The sequence below is a fragment of the Podarcis erhardii genome (assembly GCF_964252035.2).
Source record: "Podarcis erhardii genome assembly, chromosome: 6".
NCBI lineage: Eukaryota > Metazoa > Chordata > Lepidosauria > Squamata > Lacertidae > Podarcis > Podarcis erhardii.
Genome location: NC_138510.1, coordinates 77000463 through 77025915, shown reverse-complemented (window position 1 = coordinate 77025915; position 25453 = coordinate 77000463). Strand labels below are relative to the sequence as shown.

Genomic DNA, 25453 nt, shown 5'->3' with positions numbered 1-25453 from the left:
TGTGTCCATTTGTTTTTAGTGTGGGGTGACTGCCAGGTTATTTGTGCAGCTGGAAAACCTGCTTTTAAAAAATCTGAATAGGACTGGACGTGTCCCTTGTCAAGGAGAGATCTGTGGCTGGATGAACTTGTACTTTGGCCTGACTTTGTTTAAGGCAGCTTCCTTTGGCGTTTTATTGTTGGTACTCTATAAATTTTTATTGCAGGGTAGTTAAGGTTTGGGGAACTGTTCCTTTGGGTCAGATGTACTCGGCTTAAAGGGGGAGGGATTGTCAGTGGGAGGAACTGGGGAAGAGCTGTTCCACTTTGCTCTTTTTTAGCTCTAGAAATAATTTGTAAATATACACATCTGTTTGCCTGTGCATGATTTCTCCCGATCTCTGTGGTGTCCCCTGCTGCACCTCAGGTTGGTGCTGCTTCAGTGCCAAAAGCAGAGGTGGCTCACAGTGCAAGGATATAGAATCGCAGAGCTGAAAAGGACCACAAGGGTCCTCTAGTCCAACCCCCTGCAATGCAGGAATCTCAACACGGCATTCCCCATCCAATCTGAAACCTTACTGGACCCTGCTTAGCTTTACATATGTGACAGCAGTTTTATTGCTGTACCACTAAAAAAGGGAGAATGTACCTAAAATCCATCTGTTAATCATATCACAGCCAGGTTTGTTATTCTGGTTCTGTTCTATTTTCTATTTTTATTATATGTGGTTCTATTCAATGCTAGTCCTACTCTTTGAAGTTAATGGGCATCACTAACTTCAGTTCATTAATTTCAATAGGTCTACCCAGAGTAGAAATAGACTTGTATACAACCCATGCATTTCCACAGTAAGCCTGCAAGTGGAGCCATTGTTGAGATTAAATGTACACTAATGAGTAGTTTATTGGCATGCCGCTAAGCCATAATCATTTAGCATCTGGCGATGAAAAACCCTCCCTCCATTCAAGAAACGAGAATTTTCCATTATTCCCATTTACCTTTATTTCTGTAAAAATTAGATATAATAAGTTAGTGCAATATATACAAAAATAAACACCCATTCATAAAAATCATAAATATAACATTGATTGTACGTAGTAACACAAAGAATGTCAAATTACATCAACTTTGTTTATAGACATACGCCACTTTAAATAGTTAATTTTGTCTCTGTCCAGCAGTTAATAAGCAGTATAAATTTAAAGTGCTAAATCCTGATACATAACAGGTATGATATCCTGTATGTATTCAGTTATTTCAAGGTGGATGCCGATAATGTTGGTCATCAACTTTGGGGATCTTCGAAGTCAGTTTCAGAACTTTCAAACTTTACAGCACGTACCTGGATCTGGCACATTCTAATGTTTTATATTGATTCACACCGCAACGCATTATATAAGGTCTGGCAAGAGTGTAAAACCCTTTCCTTACACTTACAGCATCTTATAACCCGTACCAGCTAATGTACCCAGAACCACCGATCTAAATATACACCCAAAGTGCAAAATGAACAGTAGTATTTTCACCATATCTGTCAGTTAACACATTTTAAAACAAGTTATCACAGTTGCTGCCGAATAAAACAGGTTTTTAAAATAGTGTTTTAACTCTAAATGTTTCACAGAAACAACAAATGCCCCTTGATTGAAGGGTCTGTGGTCATTGCTTCCACAGGTAGGAGAATTTCTCAGGGAAAATAGTAGAATTGTAGAATTGGAAGGAACCACAAGGGTCATCTACTCCAACCCCCTGCAATGCAGAAATCTTTTGCCCAACATGGGGCTTGAACCCACAACCCTGAGATTAAGAGTCTCATGCTCTACTGACTGAGCTGTCACCTTTGCAGCAATAACGCCGATTTGCCTTTAGTGTTTCTCCCCCTTATGCATTTAGGGGCACACTCTCTTTTTTGGTTGCTGCAGGCTTTGATCTTGTGCATTTATATGCAACCACAGATAAAATAATAATTAGAGCGATGACTCCAACCGCAACAGCTGCTATTATAAGAATTACTTCTAATTCAAGACCTGGAGAAGAAGAAAAAAAGACACAAAATCAGTTCAAGGACATGCTTTTCACCCCAACAGCTATTGGCTATGTTTTCAGAATAAAACTAATCTGGATTCCAAACCTGAAATATGTTGAGCTGTTTCTCTTGAAGGCTAAAATCTTAGAGTCCTAAGCAGGGCATCACATTAGTTTAATTATATGTCTGTAACAATCATATATAAAGCAGGGCTGGTGTTTTAACATTGGGATACACAATGTGGTCAATGGAACTGAACCCTTCTCTAACATAGCTCCCTATGTTTGTTGCTTAAACCAAGCAGCCCGCATCATTCTTGCGACATCTAATTGGTCTGTAGTCCTCAAAAAAGCCCACATCCCTTTAATGTGGAATCAGTCCTTCTGCCAAGCATGATGTATTTTTTATGAAACTACTTCATACTTAAACAAACAAACAACATAGATTTGCTCCAATGCAGGACTCAAAAGTTGGTTAGAACCCACCTACGTATTCAGAACAATGATGTGATACAGCCCTTCTAGGACTTCCAGGTCCTCCACATCTAAGGCTTCAACCATATGCACATTGACATGGCAGCCAAGTTTGATTGGGATTTGCTTCTGATTAAAGCTTACAAAGAATTGTGCTACACAGTTAACATATGTATGCCTTAGATGTTTTGCATTGGTAAATATATATGCCACAAAATTCCATACTGGGATGGCGATACTTCTGGATATGAATTTAGCTCTTAGGGGAAAAGTGGACAGTCCTTGTGAAAGAAAGAAAGTGACCAGATGAAAACACAATTTTGGGAAAGGAAACTACTGACTATCTGCAGTGCCAACTTTGCAGCAGCAAGAAATAGGTAAAACACTGAATGCACCTACAGAAAGCAGTCTAAACTGAAATCCATCAGCAAGGGCTTAAAGTAATTTGATAGGAATGATTTATATACTAAAGGCTAAGTTTGTGGTGTCATGATACATACCATCCAGTTCGTCTCTTCTAACACTAGTACATTTTACACTGCTTTTTTGACTGCTACGGTCTGTTGAGCGTGATGGAACAGTAGCTTGAACATAGAAGCAGTAGTTCTTCTCTTTGTCGATACGGATTTCAAAGAGGTTGCTTTTTGTGTTTTCCTGTTTCTACAATCAGAAAAAAAGGATTTGAAGATGTATTTGCAAGTAATGTAGTTCTTTACTCTGAATACAGATTAAGCAAGTCCAAAGTACATAGTAGGTTAAAGGCTCAAAGGAGAAAAGGTACTTTCATCTTAATAGTCATATCATTAAATTTTAAAAAGTGGTTGTAGGAACAGGAAGTTAATAGTTGCATGCTGCTGGTGGTTGGTGACTGTTGAATTTTGTTGTACTGGGTTTGTTTAAACTGATTGTTTCATTGTAAATTGAACTGTATGTTTAATGTTTAACGTTCATAAAATTGTGCATTTGTTACTAATGAAGGTAGCCTTCGAAACACCATTTTCTTGAAAGAAGCTTTCGACATATTTCAAATACTTAAATAAACTAGGTTAAGATAAAGATAGATCTGTTTGTAAATGTATAACAAATTTAAGGAAGAGTATTAGCATCAGCCTCTACTTTTAAGTACCTAACATTAACCTTTTTGCAATATGAAAAAGGTTAATACTTAATACGGATTAAAATTTTAACATAAAAAAAGAAGAAGATAAATATATGTTAACTTTGGTCTCCTTTAACTTTTTATGCAGAGGCATAAACTTTATGGATTAAATAATAGAGTTTGCAGGGTTATGCCATTCAAATACAATATCAGGGCACAATAAAATATGAAATAAGCTAAAAGCAGCAGCTCTGCAAAAGTAGCGTCCAAATAAAAACAGACCAATACTAATCTGAAAGTCTGTAAAGATAAGAAGGTATTTACTTAGGGCTAGAAAGGCATAATAAGAACCTAAAAAGATTCCTGCTGGCACCCATTTAGTCCTGCATTCTTTTCTAAGCTTATATCTATGAGAAACACAAAAGCAGAACCTCTCCCCCACTTTGAGATTTCCAGCAAAAGGCATTCAAAGGCATACTGTCTCCAACTGCAGAGGAAGAACATAGCCTTATCCTCCAGGAATTTATCTGGCCATATTTTAAAGCCATCCAAGTCAAGGGTCATCACAACCACTTGTGGGAGCAAATTCCACCAGAATAGGCACCGGGAAAACGTCTTTTGGGACAGCATTCCAAAAATTAGGGTTTTGCCGCTGAAAGCCCCTTTCTTCAATAGCACCACACTTCAGATGGCTGGGGGACCTGGAGAACAGCCTCTGACCAGACTATTAAAGTACTGAACTCTTTTTAAGGCTATAGTTCATTTCTTTTAAGTAGAAATTTAGTTTAGATTGCCAGCTTGTCCTTTGTACTTATTATAAACATTAAGGAAATTAAAGACTTGGGAGATTGAAAACAGATGCTCACCTTTCCTGTACTTTGATCTTTCCAATAGTACAGTGTGTATTCTAGATCATCTTTGAATATGTCCCTAATACTTCGAAAGCTTCCATTTCCTTCAAATCTGTAAGGCGTTAGAGGATCTGCTATCTCCACTTTCAAAGTTTTCTCTTTTTGTTCAAAACTTTTGATTGTTGGCACGCCAATCTCAGCTAGAAGAGAAGTAGTTTTTGTACTGATTAAAAATCAACTCCGAGCAGGGTTCTTTTTTTAAATAATAATTTTTTTAATTGATTTTTCTGTTTTACAATTTCAAATAAACATTTTACAAACTTTAAAGTATCCAATGACTTCCCTTCTTCTCTTTCCATGGTTCATTTTACATATTATACATCCCTGCATATTTTACTGTAACCATTCAAATCAATTTTCCACTTTTACATCCATCAAGGTTTATTTACTCTGTTGAATTTATTTTAGTGCTGCCAGCGTTTTCAACTGTACACAGTTACTTTCCATATACTCAAAAAATGTTTTTCAATCTTCTTTAAACATGTGTTCTTCTTGCTCTCTTTTTATGTATGTTAGATCTGCAAGTTGTGCATTTTTTGTCAACTGAAGTTGCCAATCCTCTTTAGTTACCTCGATCACTTTCCATTTTGTGGCTAAGAAAACACAGGACTCAATTGTTACATACATAAATAACCTTTTCTGGCACCTGGGAATTTCAGTCCAGGTTATCCCCAGCAGAAAGGACTTCCTAGCGTAAAGTTACCAGACGTCCCCATTTCCCAGGGACAGTCCCCGGATTTGCAAATCAGTCCCCTGACAAAATCCATCTATTTAGTAGGAAGTTGAAAAGTGTCCCCAGATTCATTGAAAAAAATCTGGTAACCTTATCCTAGCGGATTTTATTACCAAAGATCCACAGTAAGCTTTCAGGACTGTGCTGTAAAGCTTTGCTGTGCTATATTCTCATGGCATAATTAAGGAGATGTCTTAGGGGAGGCCTAAGCTCAACAACTCTGGCTTCCAAAAAAAAATCTCAACTTTTGCTTCCTAAAAAAAGTTCAACAACTCTGGTCATCCAATGGGTAGATCACTGCCAGTTTTTTTATAGTGGGAGTAGATCGCAGTCTCTTGGTAGTTAGACAGCCCTGACTTAGGGCATTATAGAGAAGGGCAAGGGGAAAACTTTTTTCAGCTTGAGGGCCACACTTTATCATAGGCAGCCTTCCAGGGGCCGCATGCCAGTGGAGCAGGCAGAGCAATTTAAACAGTGTTCACTTTTCACAGTAGGCCACATTTCAGCTACACAAAAATAAAAGGTTTCTACATGTCCACCTCTCCCATTCAGGAAAGTGAGAAGCATGATCACAATTGAAGGACACATTTTCACCAGGCAAAAGCACTTGAGGGTACATAGCAGAGCTGGTGTGGGGCCTGGGAGAATCTGCAGTTAGGTCTAAAGGGTGACATTTCGTCGCTGGGCCTGAGGTTCCCCACTCCTGTCACAAAACTTGACTTGAAGACTGATTTGCTTGCCGTACAAGCACTTACAATGCGGTGCACCACAGTGTGCCATAAATCATAATGTTATTAGTAACAACAGAAAGAGAGAAATGAAAGGCGACACTGTTTGGCGTCTTTTGTATGGGAGGGAGATCTTGGCTATGGCTCCTTGCTCCATGGGCCCAGCATGTTGGTTGGCATGCCTGTCTGCGTAAGAACCAATGTACATCAACAAGAATCCTACAATACAAACTCTGCAAGCTATGGTACAAAACGCAGGGACCAAAATGGTATCCCAGGTAGGATGGTCTAGTGAGAAAGCACACGTTATACAGCCACTTGCGTGAGTTAGTATCTCAGCATTATTTAAACAATATGTGTGTGCTGTGAGGGCACTGCCAGTTTAATTGAAGCAGAGGAGGGAGAAGGTGTTTAATCTTTCCCTCTGCTGCGCCATTTTTCCTACCAATAGTGCTACACACGGAGGAAAGACGTACAGGGTTGTCCTCAGTTTTTCTCACCATGGTGCAAGCAGCAACCGCAGCAAAGGAAAAGGCAATTTTGACTGGGGGAATGGTGCAGAGGAAATATTCTCACCATTGCTGCTCCCAGTCAAATTAGCCTTGCCTTCCTACAGCTGCATTTAATGCATGGATTTCCTGCACAACTAATGTTTTGTTCCTTAACCGTGAATTTCAGGGCTGCATAGCAGACAGATAGGATGCCTTCTCTATATAAACTTTTATACAGGTCTGGTGCACGGACAAGTATATCAACACTTTGTAAGACTTAGAATCTGTGTGCAGAGCCCCATGCTGTTGGAAAAAACCAAAGAAGAGCTAATATATTTTTACTTACTTTGGGCGTAAGGTATGAACTCTGAAGACACTTCATAAGGTGGGATATCAAAATCATCAGGGTCCCTGTTTGGCACTTCGGAATATATGCGAGCAACGTAGACATCTTTTACATCCTTCAGTGCATTTGTAACGTCGCATTCAGTTGCTGAAGTGTGAATGCATATTTTCTTCCGAACTAATCGGTCCCTGTAAAGATCAAGAGCATACTGCATTAGCTAATATTTCATAGAATGAATGTATTTCGCTATAATGAAGTTTGTCTGTTTTGTAAACAGGTCCAATCAAATTAACAAAACCAGCTGTGAGCTTGTCTGTGTATGTTAATATGCAATGAAGAGTATAATTAGGGAGATAAAAGTTTCATGCCTGTGAATTAATAGGAAATAGCCACTTCCAATAACTTATAGGACAACTTTGTTAATTAAAATACAGTAGATAGCAGAAAAATGCATAGCTTTGATATCTTTGTTGATACTGGAACATAGGGAGCTGCCTTATACCAAGTCCGGCTAACAGTCCATCTAGCTCAGTATTTGTTGACAATGATGGGTAGCAGCTTTCCAGGGTGGCAGAGGTGATATTCTCAGTTCTACCTGGAAATACCAGGATCTGACTTTCAAATGCAAACCGTGTACTCTCCACTGAGCTATCATCCCTTCCTGAATTGTTAATCATTAACAACCTTAGTGTAATTCCTAGATATTACACATAACTATGAAATTTCATATTAGCAGTGACAGGTAGCTAACTACAAAGGTCTGAAGGAAGTGCAGCACAGTATTTATCAAAATTAGATCATTTCCCCCCAGAAATACCATGTTGATCATGAAACAGTTATTTTACATAAGGCACAATTCTGGGCAACCTTTTTTTTTATTTCAGTGGGGAATATACCAGTGTGTTAAGTGGCGATACCTGGCTAACTGCAGTAATACCAGAATGTACACCTCATCACTGCCAAAAGTTAGCAGAAAGCACCACCATACTGTCCTCATCAGATACAAAGTACAATGCTATTTACATCAGTATTGTCTGACCAGCTCTCTTTCCTTAAAAACCAAACAAAAGCAGCACCCAAAGTAATCATTTTAAAACTTATCGATCTTCATCATCTCCCTTTGCTTAGCTGATCTAGTGGAGAAGAAAAACAGTGTCCCCCCCAAGGCACTTTGAAACTCATGCAGAGTCTAGAACAAGGTTGGGCAACCTGTGGCCTTCAAGGTGTTGTTTGACTCCAACTCCCCATCAGCCACAGCCAGCATGGCCAATAGTCAGGGATGATGGCAACTGTAGTCCAGCAACATCTGGCAGGCCACAGGTTTCCCACTCCTGGTCTAATATTAGCAGTTGTACCCAGTTCTGCTGCTGGGATACCATAGTTCAATTATGTTAGAGCATGCACAACTTACTCGCAGCACAGTGCATATTACACAGATCAGCGATAGACTGGCACAAAGCTACTACAATTACCATATGGTAGACTTTCCTCCATGTGCAAGCACTCTTGTTAAAGCTAATCCCATGAAAACTGCTTTTTTTTTTGCCTTGGAGGCAACAGGAGGATGTGGAGAGAAAAAGAAATTACCAGTCTACTTAGGAACAAATTCTACTTAATATGCAAACAGACTAATTAGGCCTTGTGGTAATCAGGAGAAGAGGAACATAATTCAAGCCTACGTAGCTGGATTTATTTTTTAAATGGGGGACTAGAAAGCTTCAGATCTCAAGTCTTCGTTCTCAAATCTGCATTCAACTGTGGCTTTGCTTTTCCTTTTGGGGGGGCGAAGGGTGGTAAGAGAATGAATTGAACTGCAGCCTCAGTGCTGCAAAGTCAGTGAAACCAATTGTTCTTACTTTCAAATAACTACACTAAGACCAGGCTAGACGTGTGGTAGCAATCTCCATGTTTATGTTCAACATACCCATCTATTTCAACTGTATAAAAATAGTTGACTGGCTTGGGCTCCCATTGTAGTATTGTCTTAAAATTGATGGATGACCAGGTAATGTTGACTGCTTTCATTACTTCAGAGTTGCCTTTAAAAGTAGAAATAGAACAAGGATTAGTCAGGCAATATATGGCTTACCCCATGGCCCACAGTTCTTTGTGTGCAACAAATGGCTAAGGGTTTAACTACAAAATGTATCAGTTTATCAGTTTCATGGCCACTCACAAAGCTTATAGATGGCACCAAGAGTCCCAATCTCTCTCGCGTGACTAGTTTCCAGGGTTGGACAGGAGTGACTGTTAAGTCAGTCCAAATCTGCATGGTCGATATGCCCAAAATATCTAAGTATTGCTGTAGTCTTTTTGCTGGAAGACAACTTCCACAGGGCAGTGTCCAATGCTTCCTTACTGCTGGCACAAGAAATTTGTGCTGGCAGAAGAGACCCTCCCCTCCTCTCCAAGCCCCAACCCTGGCGTGCCCTCAAAATCAGCTCTGGATAAGATTTTGGAGAGCATGTGGGGGAAGAAGAGAAAAAGGATGTGCTGCTGTGCCAGAAGAACCCATAGTCCCCCGCCATTGGCCATTCTAGCTGTGCTGATGGGAACTGGGAGTCAACACCAGGAGGGCCACAGGTTTCTCATTTCTGACCTGAAATTTTGGCAGAGGAAAATGTGGACTCACACTCTCATTCTATTTATTCATGGTTAGTTAGTCTTATAAGTGGCTGGATGTATGGAGCCTCCAGCTGTTGGGGAGAAACAATGGGAGAGGGGTATTGACTTCATGCCCTGCTTCTTGTGAGCTTCTCTGTACTATCGGATTGGCCACTATGGGAAACAGGATGGTAGTATCAATGGACCTTAGCAAAATAACCCCTTTTCAATGCTGAATATGCAGAGAAGGTTCATTTACTTATGCTCCACTTTCAGTCAGATTTCTTTTCTATTCAGGGACATTTATATGCTCCTCACAGCCTCAGCTTCACAACATTGTTTATTATTCTGGGAACAGTCTGTAATTTTCCTCAAGCTTTAAATCCATTCTAATGCTTGACAAAAAATGTTTTATTAAGAGGGTTCCCAAGCTTCAGAAGCAATAATTTAGATTTTGGCCATTAAAAACTGGCAGATTACATTCAGCTATATGGGCCATCAATCTTTTTTTGTTATGCATGCTTCTATTCTTGTTGAAAAACAAATTGTAAGAAAAGTAATTATACAAACTAAAACTATACATAAACTGAATTCTGTTTACAATGAGCATGTACTCCTTAGTATATCCACTTAACAATAATTCTTTATAGAATAGATGTATCAATACCCAAATTAGAAAATTAAATAAAAACAAACAAACATGTACACTATTCAGAAAATGAAGAGGAAGGTATTAGGAGGTAATGATCAAGTTTAAGTGTTTTGTACTGGGGGTTTTTAATGTAGTAAATTGCTATGTAATTAAGAACAAAAAACCTCAGGTTTAGAGAACTGGCAGGAATGTTTTCCTAATACCCTTATTAGATCCAGCTAAAGACGACAACACTGTGACCTAATTAGCTTTAGAAAGTGAGGCAAGACAGCACAGATATTTTGTCAATAAAACTGTTGCAACTAACAGTGCAAATTGTTTAAAATATTGATCTTGAATATTTATTTCAAGACTTACAATATTAAGATTTCACTAATCATTTCCAGACAAACCCATTATAACAAAAACAGCTCAAAATGTCCACTTCTGAGGCATCCAACAATCAGTTCATAATTCCAGTCTGTGATGTATGATGTATACAATTAATAATTCCATGAAATTTCCAAAAATTCCACATTCCACTGCCTGAACAATACATTTATTTTATAGGATAGTACCCCAGTATATCCGCTCCCGTGATATCCACAAGAACCAAATTCACACATCACATAGAACTAGACAAATACAGTGCCATTAAGCCACAGAATTGCCAAATGATTTCAGGCAGAAAATGGTCTTGTAGAAAAAAGTTGGGAAATGGGGTGGAGGAAGATGTCTAGCACAGGTGCTTATTGTGGGATCAGTGCTGCTAATGCATGCATATTTTATACGTGACATTAGCATCAAAATGCTAGCTCTTATTCCCCACTCCAACTGGATTTACCTTTTCCACAAAATCCAATGAAATAAAAAACACCTGTTGCCAGCGACCCATTTACAATGTATGAATAATCTGTTTTGAGCCTCCATCAGAAATGCCTGAAAACCTGTACCTCTTTGTTATTTTCCTTTTAAAGGTTCTACCAGGGAAACATTAATACTGAAAGGCTTGCATATCTACAAATGTTGTCCTTGAGCATCATGAACATCCCTCGTAATAACTTAAAGCAACTATATTTCCAAACACAGCCAACACACTCCATACCTTTCACGCTATAATTTCATCCTCCCACTTTGGGAAGAGTAATCTTTTAGCCAAAACCTAAGCTTAGTACCCAGGTAGCTCCAGCTTGGGAGGCTAGGACCCAAACCAATGGATTCAAGTTGCAAGAAAGGAGATTTGGACTAAACACCAAGAACAACTTTTTGACAGTTACAGATAGGTAGCCGTGTTGGTCTGCCATAGTCAAAACAAAACAAATTCCTTCCAGTAGCACCTTAAAGACCAACTAAGTCAGTTCCCGGTATGAGCTTTCGTGTGCTTTCGTGTATCTGAAGAAGTGTGCATGCACACAAAAGCTCATACCGGGAACTGACTTAGTTGGTCTTTAAGGTGCTACTGGAAGGAATTTGTTTTGTTTTAACTTTTTGACAGTAAGAGCTGTTTGACGGTGGAATGCACTCGCACAAGAACAGACTCTCCTTCCTTGGAGGTTTTTAAGCAAGAGATTGGACAGCCATCATGTCACGCATGCTTGGGTTGAAATTTGTGCACAGGGTCCATCTCCTAGGGGCTGAGGTCCCTTCCACCCCTATAAAATATTAGAGGCTCCACTCCAAGGTGATGGGCACTGCCATTCAAATAGGTATGTGTGTGTGCCGCACCATGTGATCGATTATGCGGTGCCCAGCTTACCTGGGCCCCCAAATATTTTATTCAAGTTGGCACCCCTGGATTCCTCCATTGCAGGGAGGTTGGAATACCCTGGGTGGCCCTTCCAACTCTACGATCTGCATATAGGATTGTGGCTTCAGTCTGCCCAAACCAGAACAACAGTGCGCACCCCTTTAATGCACAGCCCCCTCTGTCCGAGGTACTATAAACAAGAGGGGAAAAGCTCGGCTGGAAAAACGGCGAAAAAAATTCTTCCCCATGCTTATGCAAGTCCATGCACGCAAAAATCCAGCGGCGTCCCGGCTGTCTCCCTCGGCGGCGCAAGACTGCGCGCCCGCGCAACCCGGTGAGGCGAAGCGTTCCAGAAAAAGGAGAACGAGCGAGAGAGCAAGAGCAAGAGCGAGAAGGCTGCGACGGTCTCGCGCCTTCCTCGACTCACCTGAGCTGAGGCGCGCCAGGTAGAGCAGCGCGCAGAGGAGAAGCAGCAGCGCCCGGCTGCTATTGGCGGCGCCCGCCATCCCTTCGAACGTCCGGCGAGAGGAGAGGGAAAAACAAAAACAAAAAAACCGTTGCGCGACCGAAACGCGCGTGGTGTCCGTGTCGCGCGCGAGCAAAAAACAATCAGGCGCGGAAGCGAGTTTCTCCTCACTCTCTTATAGTACCGGCTCCCCCCTCGGGAAAGTCCGGGGTTAGACGGGGAGGGTTGGCTGGAGTGTGTTCTGCGTGAGTCACCCGGTGGCTGGCTGGCTGTGATTCAGCTCCCACACCCCCGCGGCGCAGACAAGAGGGCCGCTCCTTCCTTCCTTCCCTGCCCCGCGCCGCGCGTAGGCCAGGTGAGGGAGAGGCCGCGAGCGAGGCTTCCCGCCTTTTTCCCCTGCCCAGGTGCCTTGGCAAGGACGGGCGAAAAGGGAAAGAAAGCGCTGAGGGAGATGGCGGGGGGGGGGGGGGGTGAGGCGAAGCAAAGCGGCGCCTTTCTTTTTTTGAGGGAAGAGAAGGAGAACTTCCGACTGAGGCCGGGCGCTTTGCCTAGCCTGGAGCAACCCGCCCCCTGTAGTTCCCCTTGAACAAGCTGCGAAGGACACGACCTCGGCGGCGCTATAGAAACGGGCGCGGCCACTCGACATCTTCGGCTTAAGCAGTCCTAAAATTAACTGCAACCGGGGAGGGGGGAGGAGACATCTAGTCCAACCTTCCCCTCGCTGATTTCTTCCCCTCGAGTGGGTCCAGCACCCAGGGAGAATTTCTTTGCCATATAATTATTTTTTCCTCCCTAGAAAGGCTTATGAATGAAACCTGTTGACCAGATATAGCACAACTGAGTCGTTGGCAGCAGGTATTTTGTTCATCCAGGGGCGCAGCGATAAAACTTGCTAGTGCAACTTGCGAAGCTAAGCAAGGGCCTGATATGGTTTCAAATTGGAGCGGGACGGTGTGTTGAGATGATGACTTTTGGGGGTTCCTTCCAGCTCTACTATTCTGTGATTATGTGGATTTTTCTGTGGTAGGCAAATCTGGATTCAATTATTTTATTTTTATTTCTTTTTAAATTCAATAAGAAATTTTATTATTATTATTATGGTCATTTTTCATACAGAAAGGTTATTGACATAAGCACATACAAAACGCAGAAATACTAACGAATAGGGAAGAAACCCAAATGGAATAATAAAATGAGAATACAGAAGGGAGGGGGAAACCATAAAAGTATTTATATACAGTGGTACCTCGGGTTACATACGCTTCAGGTTACATACGCTTCAGGTTACAGACGCTTCAGGTTACAGACACCACTAACCCAGAAATATTATCTCGGGTTAAGAACTTTGCTTCAGGATAAGAACAGAAATCGTGCACGATCCCATTAGCTAAAGTGACCCCATTTAGCGACCCCATTAGCTAAAGTGGTGCTGAAGGAGGTGAGGACAGGTGACCCCACCTAGTCCCAAAGTCATCCCCCCCAACCAGGCCTCAAAACTGTCCAAAATTCCTTTTCTATCTTCTAAAAATCCACAGTTAAAGTTTTCCTCTGTTTTCTCACAAGATGCTGTGCAACGGCAAACCGTTACTTTTATCAGTACAAGAGAGCTTCAAAAAGGCTAATGAATAGGCTCTGTTCAAAGCAAGCCTGAGAACTGAGTCTTATCTCATTCAGTTGCAACATCTTGGACATGCTGAACCACAAGGCTCCTCGACCCACCCCCCTTTGGCTTCTCACCCCCTTTCCTGGGAAAAGTCCAAAAGACTCCAAGACAGGAGCTTTCTGTTCATGCTCAGAGGAACTCATGGGGCAGGACTCCTGAAGAGGATGAGAAAGGGGAGGGAACTGGAAGGGGAATATATGCTCTGTGCAAATGACTGTGAACCCGTGCTTGTTTTGTGAATCTATCACACTTGCTCCTTCTACCAGTTCATGGATGGTAGAAATAAAGCTTTTTCTCCGAAACTATTCCTTCAGTGTCTGTTGACTCCCACTCCGTCTCCCGGGTGCAATACTTTTTCCCACCCGAGGGCAAAGCCTCATAAGGCTACAGTGCTTCAGGTTAAGAACAGTTTCAGGTTAAGAACGAATTAAGTTCTTAACCTGAGGTACCACTGTACTGCTATATCACAAAAAGTATCAAAAGTGGTACAAGGAAAGGGGAAAGAATTTGGCATTTTGAGACCCATGATGTCATGTGGACACTGCGACAAGCTTGTACGTGTGAGGAGCACCAACCCCACAATAACAGTCACCTGGAAGTACCTGTACTTTCTTAGGACTCGCTCAAATGGTAATTTGGCTGTATGTACATAGGTGCTTTTTCATTTCTTGCAGTATCTCCAAGCTGCAAAAAGCAGTAACTGAGGAATTTCTCGCTACTATGCAGCCAGTTGGGACGCGGGTGGTGCTGTGGGTTAAATAACCACAGAGCCTAGGGCTTGCCGATCAGAAGGTTGGCGGCTTGAATCCCCATGACGGGGTGAGCTCATGGGGCAGGACTCCTGAAGAGGATGAGAAAGGGGAGGGAACTGGAAGGGGAATATATGCTCTGTGCAAATGACTGTGAACCCGTGCTTGTTTTGTGAATCTATCACACTTGCTCCTTCTACCAGTTCATGGATGGTAGAAATAAAGCTTTTTCTCCGAAACTATTCCTTCAGTGTCTGTTGACTCCCACTCCGTCTCCCGGGTGCAATACTTTTTTCCACCCGAGGGCAAAGCCTCATAAGGCTACAGTGCTTCAGGTTAAGAACAGTTTCAGGTTTCAGGTTAAGAACGAATTAAGTTCTTAACCTGAGTTGGGACGCGGGTGGTGCTGTGGGTTAAATAACCACAGAGCCTAGGGCTTGCCGATCAGAAGGTTGGCGGCTTGAATCCCCATGACGGGGTGAGCTCCCATTGCTCAGTCCCTGCTCCTGCCAACCTAGCAGTTTGAAAGCACATCAAAGTGCAAGTAGATAAATAGGTACCGTTCCAGCGGGAAGGTAAATGGCGTTTCTGTGCGCTGCTCTGGTTCGCCAGAAGTGGCTTAGTCATGCTGGCCACATGACCTGGAAGCTGTACACCGGCTCCCTCGGCCAATAAGGCAAGATGAGTGCCGCAACCCCAGAGTCATCCGCGACTGGACCTAATGGTCAGGCCATGGACTGCAGTACCTGTTGGGCAAACCCTTGAAACTTCATGCCAGTAAGGGCATGACTTCCCTATAGGGCTTTGTAAAGAGAGCATTTATTTCATGGATTTGGGGGAGAAAAATCTGGCAGTATTGTTGGAAGGGACATACACTTGTTTGTGATTTTGTGCGAATAGGTAGTAGGATGGTGTTAAATTTAATTTGAATATAATAAAAAATGCAAACATGTAAGGTGTTATCTTTAAATATCAATGTCTGTGAATCTAGAAAAACTGCAATTTATTTTTAGCTGCACAAAACTATGAGATGTAATATAAGATAAGTATCGGTTAAACAGGCTAATTATGATGCAAATATTTTCTGTTTCAGTCCAGTACACAGGTGGCTTCTGAAATCCTATTGAACTTTGCTGAATTCATTTCATATGGTGCCATTCCAGAAATAGACCTCTGAGAAAGAAGTAGAGAAAATGTGAAGATTTCCAAGTGAATGTTCATTCAAAGAATTAGGTCTGTGAATTTATTTATTTATATATATAGAATACTTATATATTGCCTCATTGAAATAATGCCCTTAAAATACTGAGATAATCATTTTAGCTCAGCTGCTGTTAAAAAGATACATGGGTGTTTAACGATGTACATGCATGGAAGATAAAGTGCCACCATAAGGCAGCTTCATATATTCGTTAAAAGTTAAAGTTAAAATAAATGCAACACTTTACCATAGAACCTATGCTGAAGGAAAGGGAAAATCAAAATAATTATAGGAAGCTTCTTTAGATTCCAATCTAATAAAAAGTGAGTTAAGTAGAGTTAAGTAAAGTTTAATTACTGGTATGTGTGGGAGAAGAAAGGGAGACAGAGGTAGGGAAAAGATCTGCATTCTTGGTATATATTCTTCCAAGTGTTTGGTACATTCCTTTGAAGGCTCAGCACATTCTTTAATGTAAAATTATTTATAGTCACTTCAGCATCATTTTATGGGAAAGAAAACATTAATGGATCATGCCTGGTCGGTCTTGGTATGTGCTCTTATTTTACTGCTTTATAAATTCAGTTGTGCATAAAATTCTAATATAATCTCAATTAACATAAATTTGAGATTAAATTTCAGTATGTTAGCTAAACACTGTGCTTTGCACTGCATTGCTCAGTCAGAGTCTTGCTAAGAAATATTTTTAATACACTATGAATGCAAAATTGTCACTTAGTTGTGAGATGTCAGTCTTTACTTTAGTTTGCTGTAGGCTGTAAGTCAGTAGTAGAGCATCTGCTTTCCATGCAAACAGTCTCAGGTTCAATTCCTAGCATCACTAGGTAGGGCTGGTAGAGACTCTTGACTGAAACCCTGGGGAGCTGCTGCCAATCAGTGTAGACAATATTGAGTTAGATGGCCCAATGGCCCAACTCTTTATAAGGTAGCTTACTATGTTTACTTCAGTTACCATGGCTGCTACAGGCAGGAAAACCTGTGTTGAGTTTGTCAACAATATATCGAGAGGTGATCAAACCTATGCCTAAAAATGGGCAAAGTCATGCCAAAGTCACATTTCAGTCTACCATCTTGAATCAAATTTGTGCCTGGCATCCAAATGTCCGTGAAGTCCAGCACACCCACCCTAACTCATGCCTAGTACTCATGCCTAGTACCTATGGCAAAAAACCAGGCAAAGTCTCCACTTCAGTCTGCCATCTTGATTCAAAATGGCATGTGGAATCTAAATGGTATCAGAATTCACTGCCTCTGCCTTAGGGACCTTTGTGTTGAGTTTGGCAATGAGGCAAATTGAACCTATGCTGAAAAATGGGCAAAGCCACACCAAAGTGATTTTTCAGTGCACCATCTTAATTCAGAATGGTGGCTGTTGACCAAATATCAACAAACTTTGCCACCTCGCTTCAATAACCTTGTGCCAAGTTTGGTACCAATGTTCTGAAAAGCGGCAAAATATATGCCCAAAAAATGTGAAGTCACAACATAATCATGTTTTGATCTGCCATCTTGATTCAAAGTAGTTCTCAGAATCCAAACAGTGACAAAGTCCACCAGCCCCACCTTGAGAACCCTCCAACTAGTACACCCACATTGTTGTTGTTTAGTTGTTTAGTCGTGTCCGACTCTTCATGACCCCATGGACCAGAGTACGCCAGGCACTCCTATCTTCCACTGCCTCCCGCAGTTTGGTCAGACTCATGTTTGTAGCTTCGAGAACACTGTCCAACCATCTTGTCCTCTGTTGTCCCCTTCTTCTTGTGCCCTCAATCTTTCCCAACATCAGGGTCTTTTCCAGGGAGTCTTCTCTTCTCATGAGGTGGCCAAAGTATTGGAGCCTCAGCTTCACGATCTGTCTTTCCAGTGAGCACTCAGGGCTGATTTCCTTAAGAATGGATACGTTTGATCTTCTTGCAGTCCATGGGACTCTCAAGAGTCTCCTCCAGCACCATAATTCAAAAGCATCAATTCTTCGGCGATCAGCCTTCTTTATGGTCCAGCTCTCACTTCCATACATCACTACTGGGAAAACCACATTACTTAATGTAATATAGTTGTATCAAGTTTTATGAATTCCTATGGGGTAGTCTTTGACATTGCCAATAATGTCTTCTTCCACATGCCTGTGCCACTTTAGCTGTGTATGGGAGTGTTGGTACTACTGCACTAGCAGACCTATGTTACTATAGTACAAAAAATAAGATCTGGGGCATTCTTTATCCACTGTCTGGAGCAGACCTTGACACTTAGTTTGAATTTTAAAACCTGATGCTCATTCCCCTCTTTCCTACACTCACAAGGAATGGTTTTGTTTTTTTAAAGCTGGAACTTCTGTCCCTGCCCACAGTAGTCTTATGAGAGCAGGTCTACCTTTAACAGGGATGGTGAATTCTATGTGCTGTTAATGATTGATGAGTTCTGTTTCTTATTATTATAGCATCCGGACTCCCTCCAGCAGTCCAGTCCAGTGGATCAAGGGTCTGGACTGCTCTTTTATTTTAGATAATGTAGTTAAGGCTGCAGTCCATAGCCTATCATGTACCAGTACAGATCCGAGTCAGCAACTACGTCTGAAGCCCAACTGAGCTAGGATTTACCAGTTTTCATGTCAGTGTAGACTTAATGTCAAAATGTGGCTAAAAACACAGAGGATAAAGCAGTTTTAAGGGGGGCCTTTCTGAACAACAGTGGAGGGACAGCTTATTCCTATTGTCTGATCCCTTACCTATATCAAAGTCTTTGAGTGCTGTGTGTGTACCAGCAGAAAATACATAGTGATTAACACAAAACGATTGGTGATTGAGTTAGGATAATGTGGCAAATATTCTGTGTTAATTATTTTTAAATGCGATGTTATGAACATGTGATGCAGTCTCCCTTAGCCAAATTCCTACTACTATGTTTCTGATTCTTTCCGCATACAAGATATACTGTAATAGCTATCAAAATCCAGGCAGCCCCACAGGTAGAAACTGTTCAGGCCTGGACTTGCTCTTGTTTCTCCAATGATATAGTAATCATGAGTATGGATTGCTGGCACGATAAACTACATTCTCATAAACATTCCAGGTTTGACCATATACCGTAATAGTAAAGCATTCTTTAGTTGTGACTCGGAAATTGCTCACGTAACTCACAGATATGAAAGAGGAAATCGTCCGTCTCTCTCTCTCTATATATATCAATGTTGTTCTTTATAACCTGCTTTTTACAACCATTCTGGAAAAGTGACAAGTGTGAACATGCCCAGCAAAATGTGTGTATATGTTAGGGGTAATGTGAGTTGAATGGTCTCTGTGCATAACCAGCCATTGTGCACATTCATCAGGCCTCATGGAGAATGTGTACATAAAATGCCTGAAATGATATGGCTTAGTTAATGCTAGCCTTTCTCTGTGTGACTGTGCAAGAAGGAATCGTGGCACTGTAAACTTGCTAGGGGTGGATGAATCTGTCCATTTTGGCTTCTCTCAGTTTCTAATATTTCCAATCTTGAATCCAGTTCTTCATATTTCTGCAATAATCCTCATGAAAATTCACCAGCATTTAAGTGTAAATTTCTACTAAAAATCGCATTTTTGTACGTATGCAGTTTTGAATGTTATCACATTTTTGCAAGCAAATCCCCCTAATCCAATGTGGTTTGTATGTAATTTTCACTAATACATGCATTTTTCTGTACACTTTCCCCTAATATATGCATTTTGTAGTCATTATGTAGATGGGCACTGCATCATGCATTCAGAGAAGTGCAAGTTCTGAATAATTATTGTGTTTTGGTTCACACATTGGTTCTGAAAGTGTGGATTAGGGATTTTCTCACTAAAATAGAACAAAATTGAATTCGTCCCCTTCATCCAGTCCAACATACCTGTTCCATTATGCTAAATGTGCAAAGTAGGGCTATTGAGGGCAATGTGTCTGTATTCAAAGTTGGAGAGCAACAGTAATAGTAGGGACACTGGAAGAAATGGAGCAATGCCTTTTCTATTATTCTAGTTCATATATTGTCCTTCATCTATAAACCAGGCTGGGTTGTGGAAAGTTTGTGCTTTTAGGTTTTTCAGAAATGTTTATAGGTGTAGATAAACTGGAAAAGTTGAAGGAATGATGCAGAGAGAAAATAGGACAGCTACCTAAAGTGATAGCCTTATCACTGTTTTAAAAATATTTCACTCATAGTGTGCTTCCCAAAGTAACATGCTACCCGAATGCTCATGGCACCAAACAAAATATTTATTCCACTGTTACAACCTGTAGTTTTCTCTCTTCAACCTTATGACTAATACAAAATAATCTGGTGCACACAAATAAAGACTCAGGAAAATAAATTGATGAAAGAAGCATTTTCTTTCTTCTAAAAGAATCCTGTAAAATGCTGTTTTCATGAGGACTATTTCAAAGGTTTACACACAGAATGGGAGTTTAAAGATATGCAGTCTTGAAGGAAATAATCAACCCACATTGTGGTTTCTCCAACAGCTGTAATCTTGCTTGTGATTATTACTAATTGCTCTTTCAGTTTTACAAAAATAAAAATAGATGTTATACCCCATAAATTACCCAAACACATCCACATTAAACTGTATACAGTTAGCCATTCTTCTAACTCTTAGGTACCTACTGAAAGAGAATAGCAGCTATTTGATCAAGCTTCTCCTGGCACTATGTTCCAATATTGTTTCCTAACTAGCCTCAACAATAAAAGGACATGAATATAAAGAGACATTCAGAACAAGATTTCATGTGGTTTCTGACCACAAAGTTCCATCATGAGAATAAAAGAAGTAGAGTGAATATTTAGTCAAAGTCAAGAATACCAGCAAAGATTAGTTATTTATTTTATATCCTACACTGTCAACATGTGTTTATATTCTCAGGGTGGCTAGCAGGGTAGAATCTACTATGAAGTCCACAGTTAGATGAAGATACAGTTATTAGGACCAACCAAAAGTCACAAAAATGTGACAGAAGTCCTAATCAGGCAAGATGTTATGTGAAGCAGGAGGTGATGGAATGAGAAGAAAGGAAATATAACAGTTAGGCTAGATGTCATAGGCCTGAAAACAAACCGACCTCATTGCTACAACATCTAACTTTATTTTTGAACCTTTGTTATTTTGTTGTCTTTTCTCATTCTGTCACTCCTTGCTTTGAGTAACATCCTGACCATTGAAGTGTTCTAGAAAACTCAAGTTTTCTATTTTCAAGTCCAATTTTTGTGACTTTTTGGTTGGTCATAATAAGAGTTGAATGGTTTGCCAATTTTGTTTCTCTCAGTTTCTCATTTTTCCAATCTGAAATTCAGTTCTAAATCACATTTCTGCAGCAATTTGCTTTTAAAAAATCATCACAAAAATATATCAGCACTTTTGTATGCAATTTGACTAATTTTCATATTTTTACAACTAATGTTCTCTGATATAATGCATCTTCTATGTTATTTTCATAAATATATTTTTGTCCACACTTTCCCCTAATATATGCATTTTCTCTTGTAAATATTGTTTGGCTGGAGGACTCCATCACAAAATTCAGAGGAATGTGAATTTTGAAGGATGATTGTGTTTTGCTTGTCATTTCAAAAAGTACAAATTCCTCTTCCATCCCTACCTATAATAAAGGCATTACCCAACTATGGACTGCAGCTTTTTCTTATGGACCAACACAACCACCTTTGTTTTTAATTAGAAACTACTATTTGCATTTTTTTCTCATAGCATATCTACAGCAGTGTGTCTGTTAGACATGGTACTATTTTATTATTTTACTTCTTCAGCTTTGGAAATGGTTTTATGCTAGCTAAATTAAATTGTAATGTATTATAGGATTTTGCAGGGGCTTTCATATTAGTTTTAGATTATATGTTGTAACATAATGATATACAATGTGATTTATGTTTTATTGTTATACTGCTGGTCCAGTTTATAAATATTTAAAATAAAATAAATACGGTACACACTTTTGGGTTTTTTAATCATACTAGAGTAATTGTCATGGGTTCCCCCAAATAATTATGGGAACTGACATTTGCTGTAGATGTTGAAAAACCACTTAGAAATTGTTGGCACCTTTCACAGATCTACAGGTTACCAAGCTGCTCTGGAAAAAAGCCTTGCCATTTGTAGTGTTTGAGTAGCATCTGAACATCTGAATGCTAACAGAATACAGCTCCTCAGGCTAAAGTGCTTGGTCACTGATACACCGAAAGAAGGTGCTTGACAATAGGGAATGCATACTCTAATGTGTCCTTCAGTTCAGATTGCTGTTCCTTTGGATCTTTAAAATACTAAAAAGAAAAAGAAAACAGAAGGAGTTCCCTTAAACACAAACAAACTTGGAAATATGCATTTGCCCTTTAATATTGACCAGAAAATGTCACTACCACTCAGGGTCTGGTTTTGAAGGAGCACTTGGAATCCACACCACCCTACTCCTGTCTAGACTAGTTATCTCTAATATGTGCAAAACTATGTCCTAGTGCTTGAAAGCCACTTCTCTTTAGTCTAATCCCTTGGCCCTTTTCCTCAGCATTTTTTCATGTCACTGAATACTTTGTGGTTTGGAGCTTTTTTCCTTTTCTTTTCACAATGTATTCTGCATACAAGTTCATTTCTTCTTTGCTTAGCTACCCTTTTTGAAAAGACTTCCTGTAAATTACAGTGTATTGAAAATATTCATGCAAGGAGCACTTTGCCTTGTTTGAGTAATTTGGTTTACAATATAAAAAACGCAAAAATACATAACATAGTAACAACAAAAACAATAACCCTCCTTCTAGAATTATCAACCTTTTCCAGTACAGGAGTGAAAATTTAATTTATTTAGCTGCAAAGGCTTTATAGTCACCATTTTATAATGCTGCTTGTTGTTTGGTTTGACTATGGTGCCCAAGAGGCAGAATGTGGTCTTGTGAATATGATACATAGATAGAACATGCCAAATGATCTATTGCTTGCTTTAATCCAGTTGCAGGATTCTGAAATGCTTGAAAACCTGTGACATCCTAGGTAATTTGCTTTTCAGAAACAGATGTGAATTGGCATCACTTTTTTGTGGACATGGCAAAAGCTGGAGCCCAGCATTAGTAAAAATGTTGTCTAGTGAAATTGTGTCCATGTGGGCTCGATGCCAAGAATAAAACAGTGGCTGCAGTGTTTTTCTTGTTTCCCCTCTCTCTCCTTATTACATTGCTCCTTTTGATTAATAGGCACTCCCACTGTGGAGTCAGTATTCCTAGGCTCCTCTTGTCCGATTTTCCTCTTTGCAGGGTACTATTCTGGGAAATTGTTTAGCTGTACACTGGGCAGAGGGCAGAGGGACAATGTTTTAAAGAAATGAAACCACTTACAGCTAGGGATGGGCAGATTTGTCTATTTCATTTATCACCGTTTCTAATTTTTTTGCATTACATCATCAACATGCCTTTTTTTCAAGTCTTCATGAACATTCACCAGCAGTTTAGTCTCCTAACATACACATTTCGATATGCAATTTTGCCAAATGCACACACTTTTGCAAAGCAGTTTCACCTAAAATAATGCATTTTTCTGTGTTATTTTCATTTATATGAGTTTTTATGGGCACTTCACCCCAGTATATCATTCTTGCCCACAAGAGAACTGGAGAACTGCTATTCAAAATTTAAATAAGTATGAATTTCAAAGGGACAGCTGCATTTCAGTTTGCACACTGTTTCAGAAAGTGTGAATTATGTATGCTCACCTTTAAATGTGAACTGAATTAAATTTGTCCCCTTAGAACCCAGTCTTATGCACATTCCTTTGCAAGTAAGAACACTTCCACAATACAGTTTACTGTCCACTCAGTGCTGCTTGTGCCTGCAAGTTTTCTGCATATTCTACACAACATCATTGTCATCATCATCATTATCATCATCAAAATGCTTTCCCATATCCCTCCCCATTTAAATTCAGATCCACTCTTTCCATGGGTTTTATTTAATTGCTGGATTTTCTGCAGAAATTGTAAATCTGGGTTAAATGGGAAATCTGGATTAAATGTGCACTTGAGCAGCTTTGGGTCCGCAATTAACAGCCACTTAGGGAATCACTTCAAGTGTGAATTGGTTTGCAGCCTAAGGCAAAACTGCTCAGGCTTAAATAAATGAAAAATTGAGCTGGCAACAAAGCAATCTTAATACAGCAATAGGTTTTGAGAACCTATGGAAGGGCAATGATACCTGTCCCTATGTGGTTGCACTATAGATTTGCATAATGGCATTATGATATTGGCAGTTTTATTTCCTAATGATCCATAGCATGGAATTTACCTTCTTCCCAGCCTCCAAACACAGGGTCAAACTATGGAGCTCAGTCCCCCAGGATGCAGTGACAGCCATCAACTTGACACTCAGCTATACAGCAGCAAATAAAACATTTTCAGTGTGTTTTAAGTTCAATATACAATGTGACACTGGATGACGATGGAAAATTCAATGTATTTAAAAAATGCTTTAAAAAAGCATTTTCAGAACATTTTTAATATTTGTGTAGATTCTACCTTGGATGTCTTTAAAAGAGGATTAGACAAATTCACGGAGAGGACTCTTAATGGCTACTAGCCATGATGGCTTCACTCTGCTGCCACAGCTGGAGGCAGCCATGCTCCCAAATACCAATGGCTGGAGAGGAATCTTTCATGCTCATGTTCTGCTCCCTGGTTTCCCACAGGCATCTAGTTGGCCACTGTGAGAACAGGATGCTGGACTAGATGGGCCATTGGCCTCATCCAGCAGGTGATTATTGTGTTCTTATGTACTGGTTTGTTTTAAAAAAAGACCTGTTTGAACAATGTAGTTTTCAGAAGATGTCTCAAATAAGACAGGGATAGATACTGCTGAACCTGTACAGATTGGGAGTTCTACAGCATAGGGCCTGCCACACGAAAGGCTTGTCTCTGATGAAGGGCAACCAAACTTAAGGGATGGGGGGGCGAAGCCATACTGCCTTCTGTTTCTTAATCCAGTATCTAATGATTTGTTGAAAACCTGAAATGCAAAATGCGGGGTTTTCCTTTTTATACATATGTCTTCGACAAATCACTTGTGTGTAGAATGTTAAATGCAATTTTAGGTATTTAATTTTACTTTTAAATAATGCATTTTGAAGCTCATGTTTCCTTGAAAGCTAAAATAATTATGTTTAAAGTTCCTCCTTATGCTGTCTGTTTACTTGGCGAACTTGCAGACTGTGTAAACACCTAGGGTTTATTAAGGAAATGACACAGTTTATTGCTGTGTGCTATGGCGTTGTTAAAAACAGATGCTGTGAGCAGTCATAAAATGAAAGTATAGTTGTGCAACATATTGCAGATTATCAGTGAAGCAATCTAGGTGTGTATAATAATTCATTTGATCTTTTGCAGGAGCCGAACATGATTTCTGTGTGTACTGAATGCATTAATATTCTTGTTTCTCAGGTCTTGATCTCATATTGATCTCAGTTTCTCTGTTGCTGATTTAGAAGTTTCTCTGTTAGCGTAATCGCTATTGTATTTAGATTTATGATTATAGTTCTGCAACTCAAAGACTCTCATGTTATGCAACTGTAGTATCTGCTTCTAGTT

The 25453-nt window shown here is 40.1% G+C and overlaps 2 protein-coding genes across 2 annotated transcripts in view; one reads left to right on the top strand and one right to left on the bottom strand.

The window, feature by feature from the left end:
• Positions 1-956: 956 nt before the first annotated feature.
• On the bottom strand, positions 957-12335 carry F3 (coagulation factor III, tissue factor). Its single transcript, XM_081866154.1, has 6 exons — positions 12196-12335; positions 8711-8825; positions 6787-6974; positions 4444-4628; positions 2979-3138; positions 957-2006 (listed from the first exon to the last, which is right to left on the bottom strand). The coding sequence occupies exons 1-6, from the start codon at positions 12272-12274 to the stop codon at positions 1861-1863; spliced, it is 873 nt and encodes a 290-aa protein (XP_081722280.1). The 5' UTR covers positions 12275-12335; the 3' UTR covers positions 957-1860.
• A 113-nt stretch (positions 12336-12448) lies between these two features.
• SLC44A3 (solute carrier family 44 member 3) overlaps positions 12449-25453 on the top strand; it is a 97647-nt gene continuing 84642 nt past the window's right edge. The window contains exons 1-2 of the mRNA XM_081865885.1: positions 12449-12589; positions 15740-15879. The gene's annotated coding sequence lies outside the window, so the exon portion shown is untranslated. The remainder of the gene's footprint in view (positions 12590-15739; positions 15880-25453) is intronic.

Excerpts from the sequence above, each read along its gene's own strand:
- F3 (XM_081866154.1), bottom strand. The coding sequence starts at position 12,274 with ATGGCGGGCGCCGCCAATAGCAGCCGGGCGCTGCTGCTTCTCCTCTGC. Across the intron at positions 4,629-6,786 it reads GTTCATACCTTACGCCCAAA|CTGAGATTGGCGTGCCAACA; the intron begins GTAAGTAAAAAT and ends CTTCTCTTCTAG. Across the intron at positions 3,139-4,443 it reads AAGATCAAAGTACAGGAAAG|AAACAGGAAAACACAAAAAG; the intron begins GTGAGCATCTGT and ends TTCTGATTGTAG.